Source organism: Nomascus leucogenys, chromosome 11 (assembly GCF_006542625.1).
Source record: "Nomascus leucogenys isolate Asia chromosome 11, Asia_NLE_v1, whole genome shotgun sequence".
NCBI classification, from domain to species: domain Eukaryota; kingdom Metazoa; phylum Chordata; class Mammalia; order Primates; family Hylobatidae; genus Nomascus; species Nomascus leucogenys.
The window spans coordinates 60,348,430-60,374,158 of record NC_044391.1 but is presented as its reverse complement, the minus strand read 5'-3'; the positions used below and the strand labels follow the sequence as shown (position 1 = coordinate 60,374,158).

At 35.5% G+C, this 25,729-nt stretch overlaps 1 protein-coding gene across 1 annotated transcript in view; it reads right to left on the bottom strand.

Moving 5' to 3' along the window:
- C11H12orf40 (chromosome 11 C12orf40 homolog) overlaps positions 1-23,709 on the bottom strand; it is a 90,754-nt gene extending 67,045 nt beyond the window's left edge. Inside the window, exons 1-3 of the mRNA XM_003252303.4 lie at positions 23,539-23,709; positions 4,297-4,336; positions 1,394-1,532 (exon numbers count right to left, since the gene is read on the bottom strand). Coding sequence (XP_003252351.1) covers positions 1,394-1,532; positions 4,297-4,336; positions 23,539-23,561 — 202 coding nt within the window. The 5' untranslated portion in view covers positions 23,562-23,709. The remainder of the gene's footprint in view (positions 1-1,393; positions 1,533-4,296; positions 4,337-23,538) is intronic.
- Positions 23,710-25,729: the final 2,020 nt, after the last annotated feature.

The window sequence follows — 25,729 nt, the reverse complement described above, 5'->3', positions numbered from 1 at the left end:
ATCCTCAGCACCCAATAGAGTACTTACAGTGGGTACCCAATAAAAATATGCTGAAAAAATAAATGAAAAGAAAGTGCAGGAGTTCAGGACATTATCCCAAAATAAGCCATCTTGCTATTTAAGAAAACAGCAGAAGCAGGAAGGTTACTCTCAGCTTTCCCCTGAAGCAGGTCATAAAACCCTCATTCGAGAGGTGCTCTGGTTATACTTGGAAGAAAATAATATCCCTATCTCTGAAGACACAGGGTCACAAAGAAGAATCTGAACAAAGAGGCCTTGCTAAGATCTCCTTAGTTTATTACTATTGGATCATTCTTTTAAAAATTCAATCATACTTCTTGAGGACTATACACTTTTTCATCAAACCTGGCAAGAAAAATACACAAGTTTAGCCATTTCTTCCAATCTTAAGATCTTAAATTTCTTATCAAGGCTCTTGTGTCACATAAAACTTACTAAATAAATCTGTATATTTTGCTCCTGTTAATCTGTCTTTTGTTATTGAGGCTTTAGCCATAAACCTAGCAATGGATGAGGAAATATATTTTTATTCCCCTTCAACTGGGAATAAATAAAGGTAAATACATCAAAAAGATTTACAACAAAAAGTTTTATTCTCAAAGTCCATGAACAATGTATTTATTCTTTCTAAAGTGTAACTAAATTTACTTGTGTAAACTGTTATCTGTGGAGGGAAAAAAAATGATGGAGAAAGGAAATGAGGAAATATTAACAATATTCTAATCAATTTCTATCCCTTCCTGATAAATTGTCTTATTTTTATGCTCATTTTTAGCAGTTCTTTTAAAAATTAAATATCAGACACAAGTTCCTCTAAAAGAGGAACAATATACTCTAATTAAGCTTTTTATTTACTTGAAGTATCAAAATATATGACAAAATGGACTTTATTTTACAGTATTAGACTGCTATGATTAATATCCCAGGAAAGTGTAATAAATAATTCAAGTGATGACATATGAAACTAGTCATTGAGGCAAAAATCTTTCCAGATCTTCCTTTCATACCTATCCTCTAAATAGTAAAGAATAGTTAATTTGTTGACATGTACTAACATTTATTCCCCGCTCTCTAGCTAAACTTTGGTAACTACCTGCCTGTATAGAATAATGTAACAACTGTACTATAATAAGTTTAGTGACACCTAATAAATTAATTTTATATAACACATACACAACATAAAAATAAAAAATGGATTAAGCAACAAAACGTTTTAAGCAGATATTAACTAGGCATCTAATTTAAGAGAGCAACCAAATTTTAAAATTAATTTTCCACATGCTTTGAGCTCGAAAATTACAAACTAATTAGAAGGCTAAACATTATTATGATCACATCAAGTTCAAAACAGAATACAATTGGAACGACTTACCAGGAATTTTCTTCTTGCAAGATATCTGATTTACCATATATAGGTTAAGAATGTCTAAGCTGACAGCAGAGTTTTTGACAGGAGATAAAACTCCCAGTGATTTCATTTTTGATTTTAACCTGTGTTTTTCAAAATATTCCTAAAATAATTAAAAATTAAAAAGAATGCAGCAAATATGTGGTTTTAGACAGAATTATAAATAATAAAAAAGCAATCATGTTATTAAGTCATTGACTTGATACTTTTATATTTTGTGACATCTTTATATATTAATACATTACAATTAATCATAACTTGCAGTTTGCCTAAAGACTAAATTTCACAGCCTTTTATGATCTTCCTTAAGCATAACCTTTAAAACAGAATGCTATAAAGCTATTCTCTGAAATCAAAAGATTAGAAATTATCTCTATATGGAAAGTTAAAAAAATCTGGTAACAGAACAATTCTGACAGGCTAAAATCTTGTTTTTCTACAAAGTATGCTATTCTGCAGACATAGAAAACCTTAAAAATATGCACAGCTGAGTGCCATTAAAAGTCAATGGAAATGAAGAAAAAAAAGCTATGTGCAAATTAATCTGCAACCAAAGCCAATTTCATTTATTTGTTATCCCTCCATGATTCCTAGATGTTTGTTTTTTTAACAAGACTTGCACATAATTATCACTTTATCCAGTTTTTATTTTCTTTCTGTTTGAACTGTTATTATTCTTTCTTATTGCCATTCTTTTCCTTTCAGGTTCCATCATTAATTAATTTAAATAAAAATTAACTAATATTTATTTATCAAGCAACTATTATGTGCTAGGTTGTGAAAACATCTTCTCTTCCATTAAATAACTCATAATATAATGCTGTGAATGTAATTATAAATGTGAAATTGTCAGAAATGAGAAAAAGCTAAGATGGCAAAATATTTGGTGCAAGAGGTCATAATTTGAAGAGGTTACATATCATATTTATTTTCAAGAAGTTGAGGCTCTTTCACATTAATATTTCAGAATATTGTTAATTATAACTTTTAAGTTTGTAAAAATCTTGTAAGAACTATAAGAGACTTGCCAATGATCACACACAAAAAAGTAAATGTCTTGTTTTACAAAATAAATCATAGATAAAAGGTATTTGTTCATATTTCATTTGAGTGATCTGGAACTCCAAATTAGACTAAAATGTACTTTTAGACCACACTATGGTTAAGCAATGAAATAACAGGATCTTCGGGATGTAAATATTTTTCCACCTTGAAACAACAACTCAGTCAATGCTAGATCTTATAATTGATTGTGTCCTGGAATTAAGAAGTTGTTAGTTCATCTGTACAAAGTACAATGGCACTGTACTTTGTGATGGATAAGACCATAGTGAGGAAGATGATGACACAAATAAATACAACTGAGTGTGATTGGGGATGGTATCAAATCCTAGGAAAGGTACGGAAATTATTGTTTGGGGATAGGGTGGGTACAGGGAAGGGAGGAGGACATGGAAGACTTCTTTGGAAATGAGTTCTAAGATAGGTGGATGAGTCAGAGCTATCCAAAGAGGGTAGGAATATAAGGTTCCAGGAATAAGGAAGAACAATACAAAGACTGTCAAAGGGACTAAGCCTTTATTTCCAGGAAACATGTTGAAGAAGTTTGTCCCATATTATCCAGCCATCATGATAGTCTCTAATATCTGTTCCAAGAAAGAACAGAAGTATGTAACTAACTGATTCACTTGACAAGACTAAGCTCAATTTTTTTGTCAAGTCTCACTTGGTAAAAACAACTAGAAAACAATTTGAAAAGAACTAGAAAACTTTCAGAAACTAAGTAATCAAATTTCAACTTGAAAACAGTCATTAAAAAGGAACAACCAGAGAGATAGAAATAAAATCTGGAGAATGTACCAAAGAAATAACAGAAAGAATTTGCTTTGTGTAGGAGATGACAACGTAATAAAATAAATTGGACTGACAAATATCCTTTCAATTGAACAGCATAAAGTTCATTGTTGACTTTAGCAAGATGACTGAGAAATGAATGGGATGCAATATAAAAGGGGATAGCTGGGAAGGAAAAGAATCCAGAGACTGCCACTATCCTGCTTTTATAATATCACTCCGTTGTTTTTATTGAAATTTTACTACCTTTGATCATATTAACATTATTGGGTTTTTTTCTGTTTTAGAACTTTATATAAAGGAATCTTACTGCTTATATTCTGTGAGTTTCTTCTTTTGCTCAACATTATGTATTTGAGATTCATCTGCATTAATTATATGTAGCTTATACATTTGCACCACTATGCTATTACTTGGATATGCCATAATTTGTTTAACCATTCTACTATTCTACTGCTAATGGATGTTGGGGCAGTTCCCTTTCCTTCTCCTTCCTTCCCCTTGCCTGTCTTCTTTCTCCATCTCTCTGTTTGCTATTTCAGCATAACAATGACCCAAACAAATCTTGTACATATCGAAAAGGGCACATGTACAAGGGTTTCTTTGCTCAGTTGTAAGGTATATACATGCTCAGCCTCACTATGGAATGCAATCAGTGTAATAAAAAATAAAGACAAAATAAATGGAAGTAGTACACAGGTTATGACACCATTACTGTATATCATTTATCTAGGTAATAAATGATTATTTAAATTAGAATACCAATACTCAGGTAGTGAGAAGTGGTCAGATCTGGGATACATTTTGGAACTAGAAGGACAGCAGGAATCAACAATGATCTTTAAGTCTCTGTCTGAGCAAAATACATGGCTAATCGAGCTATCAACAAGGATGTAGGAGACCAAAGGAAGATGGCCTCCAGTTTCACTTAGGTGAATATATTAGTGGTAGAAAAGCACTTGAAGGTCATGAGTCTCATAAGGCTGACAAAAATAAAAACATTTTTTCTTTACCTTTTGCTTTCTTCTTTCCTGCTTGATCAGAACCCTGGACCTGAAAAAAGAAGCAGAATAAAATATATAGTGATTAAAGAAATGGCCTTTAAGACAATTGCCAGTTTAGCTTAATTGAAGATTTAGAGTTAAAATCTAAAACTGTAGTCATTGCATTTTTTTCTGAAAAGAAACTATAAAAATATTCCTAAAGTATTTATAGTATGATGTTTCACAAAATTTTCTTAGGAAATCCAATATCTAATAAAAAATACTGCATGCCAATGATGAATAATTAAGTATAAAATAAATCTGAATTCTAATGCTAAGACAAGCAAAAAAAATGCATTGGAAAGAATATATCCCTGAAACATCTGAGAGCAATATTCTCGGTCAACTTCTTTTTTCTTTGGATTTCAACATTCTACTGAAATCTACAGAGAACAGAGAGGAAGTTGAAATCTATTTGAGATCTAAGGAAATGTGAAGTGTATTGCTAGAGCAACATCAGTTACATTAACATATCAGCTATATGTACTTGAAATCTCATATCTATGTCTTAATCTGTTCAGGCTGCTATAACAAAATACTATAAAGCCAGGGAGCTTACCAAAAGAGAAATTTATTCCTCACAGTTCTAGAGGCTAGGAAGTCCAAGATCGAGGCAACAACAGATTCGATGTCTGGTGAGTGCCCACTTTCTGGTTTACAGATGACATTTTTTTGCTGTATCCTCATTTGGTAAAAGGGGTGAGCTGACTCTATGTAGCCTCTTTCACAAGGGTATGAATCTGAATCACGAAGACACTGCCCTTGTGACCCAATCACCTTCCAGAGCCATCCCCTCCTAATATCATCACCTTGGGAGTCAGGATTTTAACATACGAACTTGGGGGAAAGACAAAAGTTCAGACAATAGCATCTTCTTTTAAAAAAAAAAACCTAGTAGTTCTGGATGTGCTTTGTATCTATAATCCTTGAGCCAAATACAGCACTGAAGACCAATGATAGTGCAGTATTTAATGGTTATATTTGTTCTATTAATAACAGCGGAACACTATAAAATATTCATGACAGTATTACCAGATTTACATAACTTTTAGACATGCAAAACACTATGGTCTCAAATTCAAGATTTATGTAAGAATAAGTAAAATGACACTGTGTCTTAACTGTATAATATCTAATATCAAAATAATAATCGCTAATACTAAATAGCATATATCTTCCACCATTCTAGATACTTCAGACACTTTACATGTATAAGCTCATTTAATTCCATGGCAACTCTGTAAGGTAGGTTCTATTTCTGTACCCACTTTACTGATGAGGAAACTAAGGCAAAGACAGGTTAAGTAACTTCCCCAAGATCACACTGCTTATAAGTGGTAGAGGCAGAATTCAAATCCAGGGTTTCTGATATTGGAGTTCTTAGCCAAAACTGCCTTTCAAGTATGTCAACTGAGATTATACAAAGTTGTTCATTTTTCCCAGTGATTTTCATAAAATTTACCAATGACAATTACTGAATACCCCAGACTTTGCTACTTATTGAATACGTTCTTTAATATACTTCCCATTAACTTTGTTCCCCCATGCAAGAACTAACCAGGCCCAACCCTACTTAGTTTCTGAGATCAGGCATGTTCAAGATGGACTCGCTAGAGTCCAGCTGACTCATTAGCTATGTCTTAATTGACCATTTGAACTCATTGAGCAAAGAACCCTATATATTCTGCTGCATGCAGCATCGTAAGTGTACTGCTGCCATTCAAACTTTACAAAGAAAAATGAAAAAAATTTTCATTTTACCAACTTATTTGCTAAGACTAAGGAGGACCTGAGAAATTAGTTTATCCTCCATCATTTTAAAACTCGCAAAGCTTATGCACAGAAAGCAAAGTGACTTTTCAAAGTTCAGAAATATAAAAATTATAACAGCTGGCAATATTACGCAATCCAGACTAAAAAGGGATAACAAAAATAAATGTTTATTGTATAAGCAGTTTCCATGTTATAGAGCTCAGTAAAATTAGGAAATCAAAGTAAATATAGTCTTCATATATGTATGCATTGTGTGATTTTATTCCAGGCTGATTTTCTCTTATCCAGGACATTCATGGCTATCACCAAATTCTACATACTACTTAATGCCCATCCCTATGTGCCTAAGAAAAAAATTAATTAGGAATTTAAGACCAATGTCTACATCAGCCTAGCAATCACTAGACTGCAGTGAAAATGAAAAAGGATTCTGACATATATGTCAAAGGTCATTTCTTAAACAGAACATTTTAGATTATTATTAAGGCTATCACTGTTATTAATAGAATGGTATGTCCACATAAACTAAATATTGTCCTGAATATAGTCACTCTCAATTATTTGCACTAAAGAAGAAGAGTGCATCAGTCAGAATTCTTATAAGCAATAGAAAGTATATTTGGCTGATTCAAACAGAAAATAAATTTATTAAAAGAAAAATGGATAGCCAAACAGACCTGCTGAGAAGGCATGCTTGTCAAATGGCAAGAACAAGGAAGTCTAGGCAGTTTTGGGAATATGGCCAAAATCAGGCAACAATTATTCTCATAAGGATACCACTGCTGGCACTGGTGAATACTGGATACTGCTGACTATACCATTTCCACTCCTGGACAGCACTTCCCCTGGCATCTCTGTCCCTGAAAATTCAATCCTGCTGCAGCTCCTGCAACTGCCTACTACAAAAACAGATGCACTGCAGTCCCTATTTTCTTGGGTCACTAATTCCTGATTCAATGTACAAGGCAAGAACACCAAAACTGAGTTTAGATCATGTACCCATTCACTAGCTGCAAAACAGACTGGGAAACAAGTATCTAGGCTTGTTTATTTGTTTTTTGTTGTTGTTTGTTTGTTTTTTCAGCTTCTATAGAGGAAGGCGGCCTGTACCTTTCACCAAAACGCCTAAGGTGGTAGACAGATATACCACACATAGACAGGGGCCTCAGATACTGGTATGCCAAAGAACACAAATGTCTACTACACTGCTACAATAAAATGAAAATAGGTAATGATCCAAAAGTCATTTTTATTTGGCTATGTCAGGATATATGTACTCCTTAATAGTTGCTTCTTGTGGTTTGCTTAGGCTAATATAAAAATAAGACAACAGTAATAAGAGACTATATTCCCTAAGTAGTAGGGGAAACCAGCCAGAACTTTATATATGACAAAAATAAATTATAATTAAAAGGACTTGCTAATGAATCCCTAGTAGTCATTGCTAAAAGCATTCCACACTGACTACTGCAGTATTATGTATGTAGTCAACTGTCATAATTACATTGTAAATGGTCTTTTTGATTTTATGCAAATGTTCTCCAATATATTTTACTACATAAGTAATTGCTTTAAAACACAGCTCTAATTATCATTTAGGGATATGACTTCCATAGCATGCCCCTACTTAGCTTTCAACGTTGTTTTACATTCTTCAACTTACATACTACAACACTCAACCAAACTAAAATATGTGTTTCTCTAATTTTTGTCTTGAAATTTAAATTACTAGAGGACTGGGAGTGAGCTAGAAAGTGGGAATGAGGTTCATCTTTTTTAAACAGCAATTACTACGTTGTTTTGGAAAATGAATTTTTAAAGAAATATGCACAATCATCTCTTTCAATGAAAGTTTGAATTAACAATATTAATTGTCATTATAATAGGTATTGATTCAAAATCATTTTGTACTTAAAAGAAAATTGGTAAGTCATAACCTCTTCATAGAATCCTCCACAAGTTATCTATTCTAGATAGTAGTAACATAAATATTTGTTACATTATTCTTTGCTAAGAAAGAAAAAAATTAAAAACAAAAAAGTATAAAGGGGTTAAAGAAGAGAAGGGAGGGAGAAGGGAAGAGAAAGGAGAGAAAGGAGAAAAAAGGAGTAGAGGGAGAGGGAAAAACAACCATGCTAATTACAGAAACGCATCAGGGCATTTCTGCTCCTTGCTATTACTTCTAGTAAGGAAAGGTTTAAAGGAAAATGCTAAAGAAATACTTTCTTTTTTAAAAAAATTAAAAAGACACAAATGCAATAAAGTTGCCAAAGAAATGTTTTAAAAAAACCACTAACATGTACATTTTACGTGGAGTATGCAAGAGATATTGAAACTGTATTAGAAATTAAAGACTATGAGTGTCACATAAACACCACACACTGTCAGTATTAACTTGTTCTTTTTTGCTTCTTTTGTTTTGTTTTGCTTTTTAGTTTCTTGATCAGTTTGTTTTCTTAGGGGCATTGTGTCATGCAAAAGAAACTGCTCCAGACTGTTAAGCTCTTATAATAATATCTTAAATTTGATGAAAAGTGGAAAATTTAAAGAAAATTAATAGCCCAATAATTAGCAAATGAAAAACAGGATTTTATGGTTTCGTGACACTGAAATTAATATTAACCTAAAACATCAAAATCCAACATTGTTAGCTGGTAGGCTTATTAACATTCAAGACAGTAACTAGCCTAGAAAAAGTACTTACATTGGTTTTCCACAAAACTAAAGCAGGTCGACCTGATGTGTTAGGAATAGTAATGATATATGTTAGAATGTTATGGCTTTTAAGTAACTTCTCTTATAATGCAACAGAAAAAGTTTTCACATAAGTATAAATTACCAAAAAAAGGCATTAAGGAAAAAAACGTTAAACCAATAAAGCAAAAATTCATCTTATATTTAGAATACAGAGCCTAATTAAGTTATCGGAGACCGAATTATTGCAGTATTTTCACACAGAAAACACTGTTCCATGGCTACAAGCTGTAATCATAAACACGAACAGCCATTTCCTGAGTCACACAGTGGAAGATATTTCAGAATGCAAATGACACTCCAACGCAGAGGTATATTTCAAGCTATTTCCATTATCACTAGTTCAAGAAGAAAAAAATGAATATACTCATAGTTCCATTAGTACTATCTCTAAAATTTACAAATAGTCTTGAAACATTTAACGTATTTTCATCAAAATAACTAAACTGGTTTTTAGATGCAATTTGGCAACTAATTTTATAGCTACAAACTTCGTAAGATTTCCACACAAACATTCCTGATAGTCTTACAGATAGCTAGACACGGATTTGAATTTTAATAAGCAATATTATAAATACCATAAAACCTCTACATCCCTAAAACAAACTTTTTTTTTTAATACTTTAAGTTCTAGGGTATATATACACAACATGCAGGTTTGTTACATAGCTATACATGTGCCATGTTGGTTTGCTGCACCCATCAACTCGTCATTTACATTAGGTATTTCTCCTAATGCTATCCCTGCCCCAGCCCCCCACCCACCAACAGGCCCCAGTGTGTGATGTTCCCTATCCTGTGTCCATGTGTTCTCATTGTTCAACTCCCACCTATGAATGAGAACATGTGCTGTTTGGTTTTCTGTCCTTGTGATAGTTTGCTGAGAATGATGGTTTCCAGCTTCATCCAGGTCCCCACAAAGGACATAAATTCATCCTTTTCTATGGCTGCACAGTATTCCATGGTGTATATGTACCACATTTTCTTAATTCAGTCTAACATTGATGGACATTTGGGTTGGTTCCAAGTCTTTGCTATTGTGAATAGTGCCACAATAAACATACGTGTGCATGTGTCTTTATCAGAGAATGATTTATAATCCTTTGGGTATATGCCCAGTAATGGGATTGCTGGGTCAAATGGTATTTCTAGTTCTAGATCCTTGAGGAATGGCCACACTGTCTTCCACAATGGTTGAACTAATTTATACTCCCACCAACAGTGTAAAAGTGTTCCTATTTCTCCACATCCTCTCCAGCATCTGTTGTTTCCTGATTTTTTAATGATCACCATTCTAACTGGCATGAGATGGTATCTCATTGTGGTTTTGATTTGCATTTCTCTGATGACCAGTACTGATAAGCATTTTTGCATATGTCTGTTGTATCTGTTGGGTACATAAATGTCTTCATTTAGAAGTGTCTGTTCATATCCTTTACCCACTTTTTGATGGGGTTGTTTTTTTTTTCTTGTAAATTTGTTTAAGTTCTTCATAGATTCTGGATATTAGCCCTTTGTCTGATGGGTAGATTGTAAAAATTTTCTCCCATTCTGTAGGTTGCCTGTTTTACACTGCTGATAGTTTCTTTTGCTGTGCAGAAGCTCTTTAGTTTAATTAGATCCCATTTGTCTATTTTGGCTTTTGTTGCCATTGCTTTTGGTGTTTTAGTCATGAAGTCTTTGCCCATGCCTATGTCCTGAATGGTATTGCCTAGGTTTTCTTCTAGGGTTTTTATGGTGTTAGGTCTTACATTTAATTCTTTAATCCACCTTGAGTTAATTTTGGTATACTGTGTAAGGAAGGGATGCAGTTTCAGTTTTCTACATATGGCTAGCCAGTTTTCCCAGCACCATTTATTAAATAGGGAATCCTTTCCCCCTTTCTTGTTTTTGTCAGGTTTGTCAAAGATCAGATGGTTGTAGATGTGTGTGGTGTTATTTCTGAGGCCTCTGTTCTGTTCCATTGGTCTATATATCTGTTTTGGTACCAGTACTATGCTGTTTTGGTTACTGTAGCCTTGTAGTATAGTTTGAGGTCAGGCAGCGTGATGCCTCCAGCTGAAAACCCAATTGTCTCAGCCCAAACTCTCCTTAAGCTGATAGGCAACTTCAGCAAAGTCTCAGGATACAAAATCAATGTGCAAAAATCACAAGCATTCCTATACACCAATAATAGACAAACAGAGAGCCAAATCATGAGTGAACTCCCATTCACAGTTACTAAAAAGAGAATAAAATACCTAGGAATCCAACTTACAAGGGATGTGAAGGACCGCTTCAAGGAGAACTACAAACTACTACTCAACGAAATAAAAGAGGACACAAACAAATGGAAGAACATTCCAAGCTCCTGGATAGGAAGAACCAATATCGTGAAAATGGTCCTACTGCCCAAAGTAATTTACACATTCAATGCTATCCCCCTCAAGCTACCGCCGACTTTCTTCACAGAATTGGAAAAAACTACTTTAAAGTTCAAATGGAACCAAAAAAACAAACTTTTTAATATAAATCTTTTAAAATGTAACTGCTGACAAGAAGAAAAAGGGTAGATAATGAACTGAGACTATTATAACACTTACAGTTAAGTTTCAAGGAGTAAAAAAATCACACACTGCATAACGATGGTTCCATCAAGGACAGACCACTTATACAACAGTGGTCCCATAAGAATATAATGATGCTGAAAACTTCCTATCATCTAGTGACTGCCCAGTTGTCGTAACATGGTAGCAAACATTACTAACATGTTGTGGTGATCCTGGTACAAATAAACCTACTGTACTGTAAGTGGTATAAAAGCATAGCACATACAATTATCTATAGCCCATAATACTTGATAATGATGATAAAAGACTGTGTTACTGGTTTATGTATTTACTACTATACTTATTATTTTAGCATACAGTCCTTCGCTTATTAAAAAAAATAGTTAATTGTAGAACAGCCTCAGGCATGCCCTTCAGAAGGTGTTCCAGAAGAAGGCATTGTTATCACAGGAGATGGTAGCTCCATGCATGTTATTGCCCTGAAGACCTTCCTGTGGAACAAGATGTAGAGGTGAAGACAATGAGATTGATCATCCCTAACCATGTGAGCCTAGATTAATATGTGTATTTGTGTTTTCATTTTTAATAAAAGTTTGAAAAGTTTTAATAAATTAAAAATAGAAAAAACTTAGACTAAGGATTTAGTCTTGTACAGCTGTTCAATGTGTTTTAAGCAAAGTGTTATTATGAAAGAGTCAAAAAGTTAAAAAGAATTTGTAACAAACCTGCACATTGTGCACATGTACCCTAAAATTTAAAGTATAATAATAATAAAATTTTTTTAAAAAGTTTATGAAGTAAAAAATGTTCCAGTAGTTTAAGGTTAATTCATTACTAAAGAAAGAAAAACATAGCCCTTCTCTCCACTGGTTATTCTAGTTATCCATTCGTCTAATTTTTGAAAACTGGCACAAGACAGGGATGCCCTCTCTCACCACTCCTATTCAACATAGTGCTGGAAGTTCTGGCCAGAGAAATCAGGCAGGAGAAGGAAATAAAGGGTATTCAATTAGGAAAAGAGGAAGTCAAATTGTCCCTGTTTGCAGATGACATGATTGTATATCTAGAAAACCCCATTGTCTCAGCCCAAAATCTCCTTAAGCTGATTAGCAACTTCAGCAAAGTCTCAGGATACAAAATCAATGTACAAAAATCACAAGCATTCTTATACACCAATCACAGACAAACAGAGAGCCAAATCATGAGTGAACTCCCATTCACAATTGCTTCAAAGAGAATAAAATACCTAGGAATCCAACTTACAAGGGATGTGAAGGACCTCTTCAAGGAGAACTACAAACCACTGCTCAATGAAATAAAAGAGGATACAAACAAATGGAAGAACATTCCATGTTCATGGGTTGGAAGAATCAATATTGTGAAAATGGCCATACTGCCAAAGGTAATGTATAGATTCAATGCCATCCCCATCAAGCTACCAATGACTTTCTTCACAGAATTGGAAAAAACTACTTTAAAGTTCATATGGAACCAAAAAAGAGCCCGCATCGCCAAGTCAATCCTAAGCCAAAAGAACAAAGCTGGAGGCATCATGCTACCTGACTTCAAACTATACTACAAGGCTACAGTCACCAAAACAGCATGGTACTGGTACCACAACAGAGACATAGATCAATGGAACAGAACAGAGTCCTCAGAAATGATGCTGCATATCTACAACTATCTGATCTTTGACAAACCTGGCAAAAACAAGAAATGGGGAAAGGATTCCCTATTTAATAAATGGTGCTGGGAAAACTGGCTAGCCATATGTAGAAAGCTGAAACTGGATCCCTTCCTTACATCTTATACAAAAATTAATTCAAGGTGGATTAAAGACTTAAACGTTACACCTAAAACCATTAAAATCCTACAAGAAAACCTAGACAATACCATTCAGGACATAGGCGTGGGCAAGGACTTTATGTCTAAAACACCAAAAGCAATGGCAACAAAAACCAAAATTGACAAATGGGATCTAATTAAACTAAAGAGCTTCTGCACAGCAAAAGAAACTACCATCAGAGTGAACAGGCAACCTACAGAATGGGAGAAAATTTTTGCAACCTACTCATCTGACAAAGGGCTAATATCCAGAATCTACATTGAACTCAAACAAATTTACAAGAAAAAAACAAACAACCCCATCAAAAAGTGGGCGAAGGTCATGAACAGACACTTCTCAAAAGAAGACATTTATGCAGCCAAAAAACACATGAAAAAATGCTCATCATCACTGGCCATCAGAGAAATGCAAATCAAAACCACAGTGAGATACCATCTCACACCAGTTAGAATGGCCATCATTAAAAAGTCAGGAAACAACAGGTGCTGGAGAGGATGCGGAGAAATAGGAACACTGTTGGTGGGACTGTAAACTAGTTCAACCATTGTGGAAGTCAGTGTGGCCATTCCTCAGGGATCTAGAACTAGAAATACCATTTGACCCAGCCATCCCATTACTGGGTATATACCCAAAGGACTATAAATCATGCTGCTATAAAGACACATGCACATGTATGTTCATTGCGGCACTATTCACAATAGCGAAGAGTTGGAACCAACCCAAATGTCCAACAACAATAGACTGGATTAAGAAAATGTGGCACATATACACCATGGAATACCATGCTGCCATAAAAAATGATTAGTTCATGTCCTTTGTAGGGACATGGATGAAACTGGAAAACATCATTCTCAGTAAACTATCGCGAGGACAAAAAACCAAACACTGCATGTTCTCACTCATAGGTGGGAATTGAACAATGAGAACTCATGGACACAGGAAGGGGAACATCACACTCCGGGGACTGTTGTGGGGTGGGGGGAGGGGGGAGGGACAGCATTAGGAGATATACCTAATGCTAAATGACGAGTTAATGGGTGCAGCAAAACAACATGGCACATGGATACATATGTAACAAACCTGCACATTGTACACATGTACCCTGAAACCTAAAGTACGATAAAAAATAAAAAGAAAAAAAATGAAAAGAAAGAAAAACATCCTTAAAAATAAATTTAGTGTAGCCTAAGTGTATAGTGTTTATAAAGTCTACAGTAGTATACAGTAATGTCCTAACGCTTCACGTTCACTCACCATTCACTCACTGACTCACCCAGGTCAACTTCAGTACTGCAGGCTCCATTCACAGTAAGTACCCTACATAGATGTATCACTTTTTATCTTTTATATGGTATTTTTACTGCATCTTTTCTATATTAAGATATGTTTAGATACATAAATACTTACTATTGTGTTATAATTACCTACAGTATTCAGTACAGTAACATGCTGTATAGGTTTGTAGCTTAGAAGCAAAAGACTATACCATATAGCATAGGTTCGTAGTAGACTAGACCTCCTAGGTTTCTGTAAGCACAGTCTATGGTGTTTACACAACAACAAAATTGTCTAATGATATATTTCTCAGAATGTAACCCTATCACTAAGCAACATGTGACTGTATATGTACAAATGTGAATGTATATATACATGCATGTATACATACATATATACATATATGTGTATATAAATATATGCACATTTAAAATGTTATTTGTGGACAAAAATATTGGTTTTATTATGTTGTCAATCTCTAAAATATTTTATACAAAAACTATTTTCAAAAATAAATTTATTTCTGGCTGGGTGCAGTGGCTCATGCCTATAATCCCAGCACTTTGGGAGGCTGAGGTGGGAGGATCGCCTGAGGTCAGGAGTTAAGGACCAGCCTGGCCAATATGGTGAAACCCTGTCTCTACTAAAAATACAAAAATTAGCCAGGCATGGTGGTCGGGTGCCTGTAATCCCAGCTACTCAGAAGGCTGAGGCAGGAGAATCACTTGAACCTGGGAGTTGGAGGTTGCAGTGAGCCGAGATGGCACCAGTGCACTCCAGCCTGGGCAACAGAGAGAGATTCCATCTCAAAAAATAAAAAATAAAAATAAATAAACTTATTTCTCAAGTTAAAATTATATATATATATATATTTACACATATATATGTAAATATGGGAACATTAAAGCAAAAACAGTTCTTTATATCAGTTATCAGAAGGTTAAACAAAAAGTATAAGCAGTATAGTATACATGTGCTATCATCAATTACTTAAACTGCATATGTCTCTAACAATGTGTTACTCATAGTTTTCAGAAGAAAGCAGTTTTTCAGTATTGATTCCTTATATTTAAATTCTCTTCATAAAATTGCCTGCAATGTTTAAAATTGCATTTCGTTAACAAATTTAAAACTGTTGAACTTTCAATCAACACTCTGCATAATTCACATTAACTGAGAAAATACTTTCTCTACAGATAATGAAGTACCTGGTAAGCTCAGAACAAATTTTGCCAAATGGAAGATACTATCCAATTTTTGTTTGTATATAAGCATTTAGCCCAAATATTTTCACAAGTACTCTTTGTCATTCCATTTATACCTTATTTTTTACAAGAAAAAACTTGACAAATAAGCAGCAATATTTGATTCTTTTAAACATTTATCTATATTTAAATGCTACAAAACTGTAGGCTCCTTCAATTGCATTCTGTTCTTCTACAAAAAAAAAAAACTAACCAATTAAAAGTAGGCATTCTATCAAAACCTTTGTACCAGTCACAATATTCCAATATATCTGAATACCAAAAATATATTTTCAAAATTAAATCTTCTGCAGAATTAAATTTTAAAAGCCTTATATTCAATAATTATAATTTACTAAGAGCTTCAAAAGTTGAATTTTTGATCAGGTCATTCATGGAATGTTTTAAATAAAAATTTCCAACTGTTTTTGAACAAAAGTGTAGAGTACCTGCTTATAAAAATGTTCAATAGGCCGGGCACAGTGGCTCACGCCTGTAATCCCAGCACTTTGGGAGGCCGAGGTGGGTGGATCACCTGAGGTCAGGAGTTTGAGACCAGCCTGGCCAATATGGCAAAACCCCATCTCTACTAAAAATACAAAAAATTAGCTGGGCATGGTGGCAGGTGCCTGTAATCGCAGCTACTCAGGAGGCTGAGGCAGGATAATCGCTTGAACCTGGGAGGTGGAAGTTGTAGTGAGGTGAGATCGCACCATTGCACTCCAGCCTGGGCAACAAGAGCGAAACTCCACCTCAAAAAAAGAAATGTTCATTAACATTGTAAGACCCATAGGTTAATTTATAACGTAATTATTCAAAGACTCAAATGTTCATGAAATTCAATTAATGAAAAGAAGCAAAGAGAAGAAGCTCATAACAACATACTAAAGCATTCCTTTATATACAACATCAATTTTACTCAGACTACTATAGTTCAGTTACATTACTGAATATATATAGAATAATTCATAAGTTTTGACAACTGTAAGTTTCCATATGGTAAAATATCAAGCTTCTTTTGATGCAACTATATAATATATGTAAACCATAACCAGTTCCAAGTATATCTCAGCTTCACAGGTTACTTAATTTAATAAGCACTCCATTTTAACCATTATACTATGGTCCACAAAATTTGTATTCATACAATTGCAGAAATAGTTTTATCTTCAATGTTGAACTTAACTAAATTCACAATTGCATTAATGATAATATTGGATGTTTCACCTTTGACAGAAAGAACTTTTAAGAAATTTTTTTGATTCCATGAATTAGATGGAAAACTTATTGGAATTAGCTTATTTTCTGTTTGCGGCATTGATGACACTGATATAAAATTGGCATCACTCAACTCTTTATGAATTTCTCCTAATAAAAGACACATTTACAGCTATCACTTTTATTTTTGAATATACACAAGAAAAAATTAAATCAAAATAAGTGGAATTAATTTAGAAGTCATTTGATGTAAATGAAAACTCATACTTCACAGATTAATTGGGCCTTCCACAGTTATATATGTTAAATTGTTATCTGCAGGTATAATCTCCTCAAAATAACTACTGAATTTGAGGGTAAATTCTGATGCTTTTTCAGTAGATTTGTGTCTTCAGAGTTTCATGTGGTCAGTAATATAACCATGGGAATGCTAAATATTGGCAAACATTTTATGCACGATTTACAGTTTCATCACCAACATCCTTGAAAAACAAAATATCAGTAGTCAAATTTTCATTATGCATTAACTTTTCCTTTATTTGAGCTCTCTGCTCCCAAAAAGATTTATTGCAAAAGCATTACCAAACAATGAGAAAAACAGCTGTTGACAAACCCACTATAGCAACAGCCTTCACACCATTCTTTGTATCCTCTCTGACAGGACTGATACGCCTCTATTCTCTGCAAACATTTCATTTACTCCTAATCTAAAATTCCCCACATCTCCTATTGACCCCAACCCAAGCATAGGAGCTACACAAATCTCAGACTTCAGCATGCATTTGTATAACTAGCTGGTACACTAAGTACCACTTAGTACTTCTCCCACCCTACCTAGCAAGTTAATTGTCTCTAGCTTCTCATGTTCCAGCACACTTCCACTTCATGAGCAAGGGCCCATCATACTGTCTTTAAAAGGAGTTGTTTGTTAATTTCCATCTGGAAAGTATCAGGAAAAGAGAGCTGGATTATCACTGGATGTCTTTCAGATTTAACCTCCTGTTAAAGTGAGAACTCTCTTCATTGCACATATGGCTCACACACTAATAGAACCAGGCAGAGGGTTAAAAAAAAAAGAAAAAAAAAGAACGTTCATTGAATCTATCTGGGCTCATTTTAACAGAACTATTAATGGTAGTTTATATTTAGTTAAAAAACAAACACTCTGAGACAAATGCTAAACTGGGCATGCTACTAGGACCACAGGCATAAACCTTGACCGTTTCAGGCAAACTAGGATGATGTTCGCTGTACGTTTAAGTATTACCCACATTTAACAGACGAAGAAAGAAACATAGAGAAGCATAGAGACAGAGGCTACTTTACGGTAACGCTAATTAAGCTTAAGCTTCATGGTCCTTCACCTGAATATGCCTCTTCCAAGGCCCTGTATCTAATTTTGCAGTCAAAATTTTGTATTCTTTTTCCACAAACAGGGCTCTGCACAACCTGGATCTGCTCCTGTATGGAAAAATTTAGTAATTAACCCAAATTTACATAGCCTGTGATCCATCCAAAACGAATTAGGACTTGTGCGGATTGAGTTTAAAGAATAAAGTTATATCTGAAAATGGAAAAATGGAAAAATAGTATTATATTTGTTTTCTACCAGAATCCTAACTGGTATCACTATCTTGGAGTCTCTCCCCACTATATTCCAATCTAAATACCACTAACACCACAAACTAATAGTCATAAGATACTATTTTCACTATGTGACTTCTGAATTTGAATGACTCCTCAATAACATAAATTTTCAACTTCTTTGTCTAGCTTACAAACTCACCATCAAGCAGACATATGCAGACATTATCTCCAACTAGTTAGGTAATGCTTTTCTGTTTTGTTTTTCTCCATCGAACCTTCTTTTGTCCTTGCCTCTGAGTAGCCAAACTCTCAGCTAAACCTATCCTATGTTCTACTATGGTTCACATTATCTATTTTTTATATCCTATTTTGGCCTCTGACATTAAATATTTTCTAACTTAATGGCAAGTCATACTTTTCTTCCCCAATACACTACAACCTTATAGAAAAAGACTAAATTTCAGTTACTTTGTACTTACACCTGGCACAGTGCTTGGTACATAGCACTCAATAATATCTTGCTTAGATGAACTAGGTCCAGGCCTACATTTACAAATGGTAACCTCTCCCTCACCTAAATTCCAACAGAACTTTGCCTAGGCCTTTCTTATGACATTGATTGATTCTCCAATCTGAATTATAAAAATAAAGCTCCCTAATTTAAAAAAATCTTATACTGCATGTATAGTGGTATATTTATAGATCTATAGCCGATCTGATTCTGAATAGCATTTTGCAGACCAAAGTCTGGTTATATGTTCCTCCTTTCCTACTACCACTTTCATATCTGAAGTAATTATGAATTTGGTGAAACTAGTCATTAATAAACAAGAAAATAAAAGAATCTTTTCAAAATTAAAAACAAATCAATGCTTACATATGTTGTCTCTCAAATCTGCACTTCAACCTGATTAGAAAAATACAGGGTCTCAGTGGTGCCTTCCAGCAAATATGAAACAAATGTGAGAGGTGTAGGTCACTAATTCCCAGATAAGTCAAAAAAAATTTTTAACTGGTGGGACTGACAATAGATTGAAATTTTAACTTTGTCAAAAAAGGATTAAAAATAGAAGGGGATATTTTAGTATCAAAAAATTTAACAAGGATATAACTGCAGAAAAAAAGAAAAAAGAGTTCATTAAATTGAAAAACCTGCTATTATCACTGATTAGCAAGTCTCAAAGAGACAGTAGCTTGGGAACTACTATCATATACATGTAAATTAATTTCTTAGATCAATCTCTTTGCCCTCAGTGAGACCTTGGTTTGAAATGCACTGTTATGAGATCTTGCAAAGATGGCCAAAACCAAAACTGTAAAGCCAAACTAAGTAAGCAACTAAAAAAGGAAAATAACGTAAGCTTATTTCTCATCACTGGCTCTTTCCTTTACAAAAAGACATTTTATGTATGACTGGTAAAATCCCTAAATTGAAGAGCAGCAAAGGGTCAAATGCCCAGTTTGGTTTATGTAAGAAAAGCTGTAAAGATCTTTGCAACTATAAAACTGTAAAGATATTGCTATCAAATGATTCTGCAACTAAACTCAATATATCAGGTTTCTATAACATACAAGAACAATCTACTTCAAATTAGTGTATGCAACCTGGTTGCTATTACTAAAACATAAATTTGCTTCATTCATTCACTTGAGAAAAAGTATATAGAGAGCCCTTTATTAACTGTTTAAGTGTCTTAATGCAGACTCACCTAGTATCGCAAACTAACATTTTTCAAGTTCTTTAATACCTTCCCTTCCAACTTATTTTTCCCTTTCCTAAGAAGCCTTGCTGAAACCTAGATCTCCAATTTGATCAATTATTTATTTCACCTCCATTTTAACTTTTAGGAACCAGTGTTCGGCCGGGCGCAGTGGCTCACGCTTGTAATCCCAGTACTTTGGGAGGCCGAGGCGGGCGGATCACGAGGTCAGGAGATCGAGACCACCGTGAAACCCCGTCTCTACTAAAAATACAAAAAAATTAGCCGGGCGTGGTGGCGGGCGCCTGTAGTCCCAGCTACAGGAGGCTGAGGCAGGAGAATGGCGTGAACCCGGGAGGCGGAGCTTGCAGTGAGCCGAGATTGCGCCACCGCACTCCAGCCTGGGCGACAGAGCGAGACTCCGTCTCAAAAAAAAAAAAAAAAAAAAAAAAAAAAAGAACCAGTGTTCGATTGTTTCCCTTTGGTGCTTGCTCTGTTCACTATTTCTGTCCTTCAAGGCTTAGTGTAACTTCCTGTTTCTCATTTCTCTGAATTTCCACAGCCCTTTTTTGTGGTACTTTTATTTACTTTATTTGTGGCACTCATCTTTCTATATAGCATAGGATGGAGGGTAAGCACACTCGACTCAAATCCTAACTCTGCCATATACTAGCTGGGTGACTATAGTCAAGTCACTTAACATTAATTAACTATGCTTCAGTTTCTCCATCAGTAAAATGGGAATAATATTTGTATATAAATCATAGCATTTTTAAAAGCAAATGAATAAGAAGCACTTAGAACAGTGCTTGTGACAATATTAAGTCCTATTTAAATATCTATTATTATAGTGATTTACCTAATTTTAAACTCTACTTTCTCTCATAGGTTCCTTTTGTGGACTAGATGTATTTTTCTTTTCTGAATCCCCCCTGTACAGCTTACCAATTCCCTAAACGGGTAGTCAGGTAAAAAATATATTTGCTGAATTACTTTCTGTTGAAGGCTCTGGAATTGTTCTGAAGGAACTTTACAATTGTTCTCCAATCACTTCACTTGTCTATATTTTAAGTTCCTAACAGTTCTTCTTAAAATGTTCAGCCAAAAACATCCCTAACAATGGAGGGGGGTAAAAAGAACTCCAGGATGGTTTGGGATAAAGATTAAAATTTCTATTCTATTAGCTCCAATCAGCTGCCACTAGTTACTAAAAGCACTAGTTCAGATTGAGGCCCTTTAGGATCTTGGCACTATGAGTGCCAAGATCAACTAATCTTGTGTACCCTTGCCTGTTCTGAAAGTAGAAAATGGAGATACCCATTTTTTTTTATTACCAATCTGGGGCTTTACCCTAAGAAGCCTATCCCTCCACATAAAATTTATTTAAAATTGCAGTTTATCTGAACATTTCACAAGTTTTTCATTGCACTCTACAATGCAACCATGTTTGTGTGAAAGTTGATCACACAAATTGAGTCATTCTTGTGATGTCCAACCACATCAGAGTTGAGATGCCAGGAGGCAAAAGCACTCAGGGCACAAAGCATTGCTCCAAAAACGTGATTCTCTGCAAGCCAAGCTGCTGAAACTGACTAGGACCAGTTATACCAAATAACTACTAAAATGACCTCCCAGGAGGTCATTTTAACTACCATCATCACCCACCAATCAAAGCTTGCCAGCTTCTCACAACTTTACTACTGTCAATGAACTTTCTCTCAAAACCATATGTAACATTCCTCTTTTTTTGTAAAATCTCCACCCTTTTCTTTGTTCTTCAGACATACCAAAGACATACTTTGAGTATGCCCTGAATTGCAATTCTGCCATTTCCAAATAAAACGTTAAATTTAGAGATGTGTCTCTATATTATTTTGACTTTGACGTTTGTATAAATTTAAACACATATTTTCTCCTAATCTCTGATTAAAACTGATGCTTCGGGGGGATGTAACCATGTTTCTTAAACCCCCGGTACCTAATATCTCCAGATGCTGCACCTCCAGGTGCTGCAGTACACCTCATTTTCAGAAACACAATCCTACATTACACGTTTCCTGCAGTATATTGTTTTTGCATCCTCCCAATAGCAGCTAAAATATTACTCCCAAAATAGCCATAAAAGTTTGTGATATATGACAGAATAATAGCAACATCTACATTTTAATAGTGCTAAGCACTTGTAAAATTATTTCATAGAATCCTATTTAATATTTTAAAGAATACTAAATTCAAAAACATCACATTATAAGCATGTATCAACTAAATCCCGTTGAAGCCTGTAAGTAAATTTTCACTTTTCTCCAAAGTACAAGTCTGCTGCCAGAACACTAGCCAGAAGTAATTCAGGTAAATTTCTAAAATACAATGCTAGCATATTCAACAGGATAAAAGTGCATGCTAAAATTATCAGGCATAGTTACGATATTTAGTGAATACAAAAGCTGTCTTTCCTCCTATAAATTCTTTAGAATTTAAACACATTATAATCTAACCATATAATTACTGTCCTGGGTCTACTTGTGACAAAAAAATTACATGTAATGGCTTCTTGTTTCAATCAAAACAATTCTTCTCATCAAGAACTTTGATCAAATGAAATTACAGGCCCACATGATTTTCCACCCAGCTGGACTTTAAGGTCAATAACAATGAATAGGTTATATAAAACTAAATTTTCAATCTATCACGCTTTATGTGATCAATCCTAAATACAAAATAAATGGCAAATTCGCTCAAGTTATTCAAGTAAAAACGGTTCACTTTACTTCCCTTTAAAATACAAACTATAATTTGGATTTATGGTGATACTGCTGCCCTGCCATTGATTTAAGTGCAGCTGGGACTGGGCTGTTTCACAACAATTTCCAAACTCATGCAAAGACTATATAGCAACTCAGAAGAACCTAAAAGAGGTGAAGACACGGAAAGAAGGCAGTAGGGGAGGGCTCAAGTGCTAAAAGGCCTCATTAGCGTTACAGGGCATAGGACATGGAGAAGGGGAGGAGGGGCAGCAGGGAAGGTTACGCACAGTTGCCCCCACAGGTGAAGTCTTTGTAAAGGCAGTGAGTGGGGAGAAGCTGAGTTACTTTTGTTTTAGGAGTAGAGACATGGTTCTAGAGTCTCCAACCCGATTTGGATAACAATAAAAAGACCCTTTCCTTCCAAATTCTTTCCAGCTAAGTCTGTGACCTCTCCGCCAGGAACTGGAAAGAGGCGTCCTAGGAATGAATGTCCTAGTCTCAAACTCCAGCTGCACAACTTACCGGGACCCCCCGACCCAATTCATCTTCCCAAATCTTTTGACACTGAGGTGCTTGTGTCTAGAGCTCAGGTATCTAAGCTCTTCGGCAAATCGCAGCTTCAGTGGGATCCCGCAGGGCCTCCTGACAGCGTCAGGGCCCGAGGAAGCGCCATCTGGTCCACCGCCTGAGGCCCAACCTCCCAACAGCCTCTGCGGCTTCTGCGGGTTCCTTCCGGTCCTGATAGGGCCGCAAGGGTACGCTGTGGCAAAGCAGCCGGCCTGGCTGACAACGTTTTAATCGCTGAGGCAAGGCAGGCCTAAATAAATGGAAGCCTAAATATCTGACAGGGGCCACAGTATTAGTGTTTCAAAACATCTCCATCATAATTTTATCTACTTCTGACAGGTCTTTGACGTCTTTTTCGAGTCAGAGACCAGACTTCAGAAAGAAAAAGAAGGCAAGGACACAGTTAAGGATCGCTAACCTTAAAAATGTTTCCCTTCCCATTTGTTACCCCATACCCAAGTTCCTTAAATATCCTTCAGGTGCAGTTTTACTACTCCGTAAACAGGTGTTTATAAGAAACATAGCCCTGTAGTTAGTTACCATTCTGTGCATTGAGTTGCTAAGAGAGCTTAATCAGGCTGGGCGCGGTGGCTCACGCCTGTAATCCCAGCACTTTGGGAGGCCAAGGTGGGCAGATCACGAGGTCAGCAGATCAAGACCATCCTGGCTAACACGGTGAAACCCCGTTTCTACTAAAAACACAAAAAATTAGTCGGACGTGGTGGGACGCGCCTGTAGTCCCAGCTACTCAGGAGGCTGAGGCAGGAGAATTGCTTCAACCCAGGAAGGCAGAGGTTGCAGTGAGTCGAGAAACTCCAGCCTGGGCGACAGAGCAGACTCTGTCTCATTTAAAAAAAAAGAAAAAGATAAAAAAAGAGCTTGAGGAAGAAGTGAGGAGCGTCTCTGCCCGGCCGTCCCGTCTGGGAAGTGAGGAGCACCTCTGCCCGGCCGTCCCGTCTGGGAAGTGAGGAGGACCTCTGCCCGGCCACCCATCGTCTGGGAAGTGAGGAGCACCTCTGCCCGGCCACCCATCGTCTGGGAAGTGAGGAGCGCCTCTGCCCGGCCGCCCCGTCTGGGAAGTGGGGAGCACCTCTGCCCGGCCACCCCATCTGGGAGGTCTACCACGGAGGCCAGACGCAATGTGGGGGCTGGACGTGGTGGCTCACGCCTGTAGTCCCAGCACTCTAGGAGGCCAAGGAGGGTTGATCACTTGAGGCTATGAGTTCGAGACCAGCCTGGCCAACATGGTGAAACATATGAAAAATATAACAGACAAACCAACCAACCAACCCAGCAACAACAAAACAGGTCTACCCTGGAGTCATACTCTATAATTTTTTCTATTCTCCTCCCTTTCTGATCCCTTATCCCACTTTCTTTTTCTTCCTCTTCCTTCTTCTTCTTTGTCAAATAGAGGATTGAGTTATTATCATTGATCCAAACAAAGTCCCTCTCTCATTTATTTTCTTTAATTCCTACCCCTCATTTCTATTCCCCGTCTTCCCATGTGCAACCTTCCTAATATGTTTGATATGCATCTTTTTGTTTGTATGTATTTTTAGAAAATGTTTATTGTTTTGTGTGCAAAAAAAATTAATAAATAAAAAATAAAAAAAAGAGCATGATCAAAACTTAATTAGATGTAAAGGTCCAAAGATGTTAAAATCCTTACTGAAAAAAAAATCTCAAAACAAAAATTGAATTATGCTATTTGTTTCTGTATTGTTTGTATATCCTTACAAAACAATTATCTTACAAACTGTCCTATATTATTTTGGTTAGAAACTAGACATCTCTTCTTCCAAATAAATGCACAAATTACGTTTTTTTAAATTGCCATGTTTTTTTTCCAGAACATAACCTGGGGAAGATTTCACAATTTGATATATAATAATCGATTTTTTGTTAAATCATTGGAAAATAGTACTTAGAATAGGATTATGTCCCAGGGTAGATATCTTGTTTAATCACAAAAATCCTGTTTTTTATGACAAAATTCACCAAGGTGTATCTAAAATTGAATTAGACCAAGTGAGTTCAGCATTTCCGAGAATATTAGACTTTGACATGGAGTTGTTTTTTCAGTAACAAAACCATACAGGCAAGGAAGGAGCGATGGCCCTGTGTATTAGCCTTTCCTACTTTC